General features: G+C 50.2%; 1 protein-coding gene across 1 annotated transcript in view; it reads left to right on the forward strand.

Annotated features, from left to right (window-relative positions):
- The first annotated feature begins 2,183 nt into the window (after positions 1–2,183).
- CCDC124 (coiled-coil domain containing 124) overlaps positions 2,184–6,435 on the forward strand; it is an 8,306-nt gene continuing 4,054 nt past the window's right edge. Inside the window, exon 1 of the mRNA XM_007945348.2 lies at positions 2,184–2,345. Within this exon, the coding sequence (XP_007943539.1) occupies positions 2,187–2,345 (159 nt within the window). The 5' untranslated portion in view covers positions 2,184–2,186. The remainder of the gene's footprint in view (positions 2,346–6,435) is intronic.

The raw sequence follows: 6,435 nt of genomic DNA on the forward strand, positions 1-6,435 counted from the left end.
CTCAGGGCAATATTCAGGAGTTTATTAAGGAAGTAACAGGTTACAATTCAGGATCACAAACAACTCAGGATACAGTTCTTTGATCAGGACAGCCTTTCTGAGCAGTGCCTGTCGGAATGCCTCTCGCCCCATGGCCTCTAACCTGCTTGGGCCAGTGTTAAAAAGCTGTTTTAGCTCTGCCAGTAAGTGCCCAGAGGCATCCCACGCCACAGGTAGGCCGCTGCCCAAAGACGCCCAGCTCTAGCTCTGTGGGTTCGTAAATGTAGTTCTACCACGTACCCAGAGGCACCCCGCTCCTCCAGCGAGCCTCCTGCCTGAAGGCTCTCAGCTTTCTCTGTGGGTGGTTGTGGGAGACCACACCATCTCCAGCTGGTCTCCTGGTTCTGCTGCCACCGCTCCGCACCATCTTGCCAATGCTAAAAGCTCTCTCTGTCACCTGGGTTGAGGAAGTTCCCAGCACAAGGACCCCAAGTCCAAAGGACATCTGCTTCCATCTGTTCTTGGTGGTAGTGAGGTCCCCCCTTTCTGCCTCTGGGGATGGGTTATTTTAAGCCCAGCAGGATGGCAAAACTGACTCAGCTGCCTGTTAGGATTCCATACACCTTATTTGCATGGTTCCATCCCCACAAGGATACCATGCACCTGATTTATTTTTCTGGTTACCTCTGTGCTGTTCTGACAGAAAATATACTACAAATGGGAATGGCTTGAACAAACAAGAGTTTATTCTTACAGTTTTGGGAGGCTAGAAGTCTGAGTTCAAAGTGCCAGGCTCTAAGGACTGGGTGAAAGCCCCTCAACCTTGGACTTCAGCTCTGTCTCCTGCTGCTGGCCCACTGGAGCTGGAGGCTTTTCTTCACTCAGACAGCTGCTGGCTGCTGAGGCTGACAAACCCCAGGTTGACAGGTAAAAAGGCACAGTCCCAATATTACCAAACTACATGGTAGGCCATTGATTCAAGTCCCTTAAAAGTCCCAAGATTGACAGAGCATGGCAGGCTGCTGAATGAAGACTCGGCTACATGCAGGGTCCAATCGTGCCCAAAGCTTCTTATATACAGGAGGCAGACCACATCTTTAAAGCAGCTACTCAGCTGCTTGTGGTAGATCCCACCATGGAGTTGATTGCCAGTCTCATCATGGGGAATAACTACCACCAGTTGCCTAGCCACTCAACCAGGCCCAGCCAAGTTGACACACAACCTTAACTACCACAATTCCACCCCTTGTCAACTTGGCACCTGTACAGATCTTCATTGAGTGGCTCCAGTCCCCTAGTTCCTCTGAGTGGCAACCTCACCCCCTTGGCTAGCAGGGCATTCCTCTCCCTCTTGGGCATGGCAGCCCTGCCCCCTCATTTTTGGGCAGCGGCTATGGCTCCATCCCACTGGCCCACATGAACGATCAGCCGCATACTGCAGAACCAAGTTGGTGAAGGTCTGACTCTTTGAAACCTAAGGGGCTATGGTGGTTCCACCCCCAGAGGCCATGGTCCTACCCTTTGAGGCTGAGGCAGCTCTGCTTCTCATTTCCTTGGCCTCTTCACTTCTGGCAATTAATGGCAAAGGCAAAACCTACTCTGCCAGGAAGCCCCCTACCCAGTGGCATCCAGCTTTCTTCTCTTTGGGCTGGTGAGGTTATTGCTGTCTCATGCTGGTCTCTTGGCTCTGCTGCCAGGGTCTCTCATGTGGGGGTCTTGGGTCAAGGACGCACTAACTTATAAAATTGACTCAAGAAGAAATAAGACCTCAGTCACTGAGCAGTCATCTAAGGTGCAACCATTGCCCTCTTCCTTTCTGGAGTAAAGGAGAGTCAAGAAAATGAAATATACAAGGAATCAATTAGTCCAAAGGACTAATGGACCATGTGAACCTCAGCCTGCGTGACTCTGAGAAAAGACCAGGCTTACTGTCGCCCCTTGGTGGGCCACAGAAAACCAAAACCAAACTGACTGCCATCAAGTTGATTCTGACTCAGCGACCCCCTTTGCGTTTCTGAGATGGTAAATCTTTACGGAAGTAGATTGCCCGATCTTCCTTCTGAGGAGTGGCTGGTGGGTCTGAACCACCAACATTCTGGTGAGTGGTCAGATGCTTTAGGCACTACACCACCAGAGCTCCTGAGAGCAGGTGTCCTGCCCCAGCCACCACCCACCTACACCCACTTCTGCCCCCAGCCTGCCAAGGGATGCCCAAGAAGTTCCAGGGCGAGAACACCAAGGCGGCAGCGGCCCGAGCGCGGAAGGCGGAGGCCAAGGCGGCGGCTGATGCCAGGAAGCAGAAGGAGCTGGAGGATGCCTACTGGAGGGACGAAGACAAACACGTCATGAGGAAGGAGCAACGCAAGGTGGGTGGTACCCGCCGGCCCCCAGCTCACATGCCGGGGGCCCAGCTGGCGGAGGGCACTGGCTATGGGCCTGGTGTGGGAGGGAGTTCCAAGCAGAGGGGACGGCATGTGCAAAGGGTGGCGAGGATGTGGCCTGTTCTGGGTCAGTGGCTGAAGCGGAGCCAGCACCCTTCAGCAGACTCCTTTCTCTCCTCTGCACCATCAGGGTCAGGCTAGATGGAGAACCCAGGGTGATTCTGCCCCCAGGGGACCCTGGGCCATGTCTGGAGACATTTGTGATTGTCACAGCTAGGGGAAGGGGTGCTGCTGGCATCAAGTAGGTGGAGACCAGGGACACTGTTTTAGCACCCTGCAGTGCACAGGTCAACCCCACCACAGCAAAGAATGCTCCAGCCCAAAGGTCAGTGCTACCAAAGGGTTGTAGATCCCATTTCCAGCCTGCTGACCTTGGGCCCACAGGCTCCTCTAGCTGTTTATAAACGGGGTGGTCCAAGAGGGCAGGCCCATCTGTCTGATCGCTGAAGAGACCAGTGAGTTGACCCCAGCTCCAGGCAGCCCCGTGAATGTCAGAGTAGACCTGTGCCCCACTGAGTTTTCAATAGCTGATCTTTCAGAAGTAGACAGCCAAGGCCTGCCTTCTGAGGTACCTCTGGAGAGACTCGAACCACCATTTTTCTGTTTGCAGCCAAGCGCGTTAACCCTTGGTCAGGCACCTCAAATGAAAACTAAACCCACTGCCACCAAGTCAATTCTGACTTCTGGTGACCCCGTGTGTCACAGAATAGAACTGAGCTCCAGAGGGCTTCCTTGATCTCTGGGTGGAGAAGGCGGTTGGCGATCACATGCTAACCTAAAAGGCTGGTGACTTGGACTCACCCAGCAGTGCCACGAAAGAAAGGCCTGGTGATCTGTTTCCATCAAGAATAAAGCCAAGAAAGCTCCATGGAGCACAGTTGTCCCTGTAACACACATGATCTCCCTGAGTCAGGATAGATGCAGTGGCAGTGGGCTTGGTTTTTTGTTTATTTTTAATGGTGGTAGGTTGTAGGCCTTTCTTGTGTGGTTCCCCTGGATAGAGTTGAATTTAACTTTTCAGTTAGCACCAAGTGCATTCAGCATTGGCACTACCCAGGGACTCCTGCCAGGCACACCAAAAACCAAACCCAGCCTCCTGCTGTCAAGTCAGTTCCAACCCACAGTGACCCTATAAGACAGAGCAGAACTGCCCCCATAGGCTCCCAAGTCTTTAATCTTTATGGAAGCAGACTGCCACATCTTTCACTCACGGAGCAACTGGTGGGTTCAAACTGCCAACCTTTCGGTTGGCAACCGAATGCTTTACCAGCTATACCATCAGGGCTTCTTGCCAAGCACACAAACCAAAAAACCAAACTCACTGCCATTGAATCGATTCTGACTCATAATGACACTATGAGTAGAACTCCCCCATAGGGTTTCCAAGACTGTAAATCTTTATAGAAGTAGACTGCCTTATCTTTCTCTTGTGAAGCAGCTGATGACCTTTTGGTTACCAGCTAAATGCTTTAACTACCGCACCACCAGAGCTCCTGACTCATATACCCACCAAACCATACCCACTGACATCAAATTGATTGTGACTCATAATGACCCCTATTGGGTTTCCAAAGCCGTAAATCTTTACAGACGCAGACTGCCTCATTTCTTTCCTGCGGAGCAGCTGGTGGGTTTGAACCACTGATCTTTTGGTTACCAGCTGAATGCTTTAACCACTGCACCACCAGAGCTCCTTGACTCACACACAGTAGGTGCTAAATTGGTGTCTGGGGAGTGATTTGGGCATGGTGCTGGCCTGCCCTGCTCAGTAAATGGTGCCGATGACCTGTCTTTAGCCCTGGCTGCAGCTCTGGGTTCTTCGGGCTGGCCAGATGCCTCTGCCCCTGCCCAGAGCACTGATACCCCTTCAGACCAAGGAGAGAGAAAACAGCCAGGTGTTTACCCCTGAGGATCTACAAAGCTGTGGAAGCAGGTTGTGGCGCTGCTATCCCTTCAGGGCCCTGGGAGCTTCTGCATGGCTTTCCATAGTCTTTCTGAGCCTTGTGTTTGGTGCATATGGAATAGCCCTGGTTCCCACCCCACCCCCAACCACCCCACTGTTGCATCGGGTTCTTAAAGATCTTAAGAAATTTGAACACTATTAAAAAAATCAAAACATTGTCCTCCAGTCAGTTCCGACTCAGGGTGACCCTGCGTGTTTCAGAGTAGAACTGAACTCCATAGGGTTTTCTTGACCGTAATCTTTATAGAAGCAGATTGCCAGGCCTTTCTTCTACAGCACTGCTTTTTTGTTGTTAAGTGCCGTCGAGTCGTTTCCGACTCATAGCGACCCCATGCACAGCAGAACAAAACACTGCCCGATCCCACACCAGCCCCACAATCCCTGCTACACTTGAGCCCATCATTGCAGCCACCATGTCAATCCATCTCATTGAAGGCCTCCCCCTCTTTCGTCGACCCTCCACCCTACCAAGCATGATATCCTTCTCCAGGGAATGGTCCCTTCTTACAACATGACCAAAATAGGTGAGACGAAGTCTGGCCATTCTTGCTTCCAAGGAGCATTCTGGCTGCACTTCCTCCAGGACAGATCTGTTAGTTCTTTTAGCAGTCCATGGTACTTTCAGCATTCTCCGCCAGCACCACAACTCAAAAGCATCAACTCTTCTTCGGTCTTCCTTATTCATTGTCCAGCTCTCACATGCATACCAGGCGATTGGACATATCAATGGCTTGTGTCAGGCGCCGGTTCAAGCCGGATTCAGAAGAGGACAGCACTGCTGGGTAGATACAAACCACCAACCTTTTGGCAAGTGCAACCATTTGTGCCATCCAGGGACCTTTACAGTTTGTTAAGGAGGCCTGGTGGCACAGTGGTTAAGCACTCAGCTCCTAACCAGAAGGTTAGCAGTTCGAGCTTGCCAGCCACTCCATAGGAGAAAGATGTACCAGTCTGCTTCTGTAAATATTTACAGCCTTGGAAAACCTATGTGGCAGCTCTACTATGTCCCATAGGGTCCCTATGAGTTGGAATCAACTTGACAGCAATGAGTTTGGTTTTCTGGTTTGGTTTGTTGTTAGGTGCTATCAAGTCAATTTCTGATTCATAGTGACCCCGTGTGACAGCACAACAGCTCCATAGGGTTTTCTTGGCTATCATCCCCCTTTTTTTCAGTATTTTTTGGTGGTGGTGAAATGTACACAGCTGCACATAAACCAAATCAGTAAGTTCCACATGTACAACTCAGTGACACTGATTGCATTCTTCAAGTTGTACAGCCATTCTCACCTTCCTTTTCCAAATTTTTCCTCCCCCATTAACATAAACTCACTGCCCCTTAAGATTCCTATCTTTTGTTTCGAGTTGTTATTGTGAATTTGACTTGACGGCACATAACAACAACAGCAACAACATTGTGAATTTGATTCCATATCAATAGTTCTTGAAAGAGCACAGTGCTCAAGGCAGACAGTCTTTACTAGTGAAGCTGAACTGCTGTTTGGTTTTAAGAAGGCTTCAAGGGATACAAGGAGCTTTGGTGATGCATTGGTTAAGCATTTGGCTGCTACCTAGACGGTCGGTGGTTCGAACCCACCAGCTGCTCCATGGGAAAAAGATGAGGCAGTCTGCTTCTGTAAAGATTTATAGCCCGCACCAGCCCCAGTATCAGGCAGTTCTATGCTGCCCTGTGGGGTTGCTATGAGTCAGAGTCAACTCAGTGAGAGTGGATTTGGTCTTTCGGTTTGGTTTCAAGGGATAATTTTGGTTTAAGGTATATAGATTATCTCAGGGTGGTAGTTTGGGGGTTCATTCAGCCTCAGTGGCTCCAAAAAGTCTGGATTTCATGAGAGTTTGAAATTCTGTTCCACATTTCCCCCTTGATTGATTGATTGATTGATTGTGAGTTGGGTGAAGATTTACAGAGCAAATTCACTTTGCATACAGCAGTTCACATATACTTTGTCTCATGTCATTGACTACAGTTTACCACAATGCAACAGCTTCCCTCCCACTTCCTCCCCATAGTTACCTCTTCCCAGTGTCCATCCCCCA

This window comes from Orycteropus afer, unplaced genomic scaffold (assembly GCF_000298275.1).
Source record: "Orycteropus afer afer isolate SDZICR_OR568_19922 unplaced genomic scaffold, OryAfe1.0 scaffold00136, whole genome shotgun sequence".
Classification (NCBI taxonomy): Eukaryota; Metazoa; Chordata; class Mammalia; order Tubulidentata; family Orycteropodidae; genus Orycteropus; species Orycteropus afer.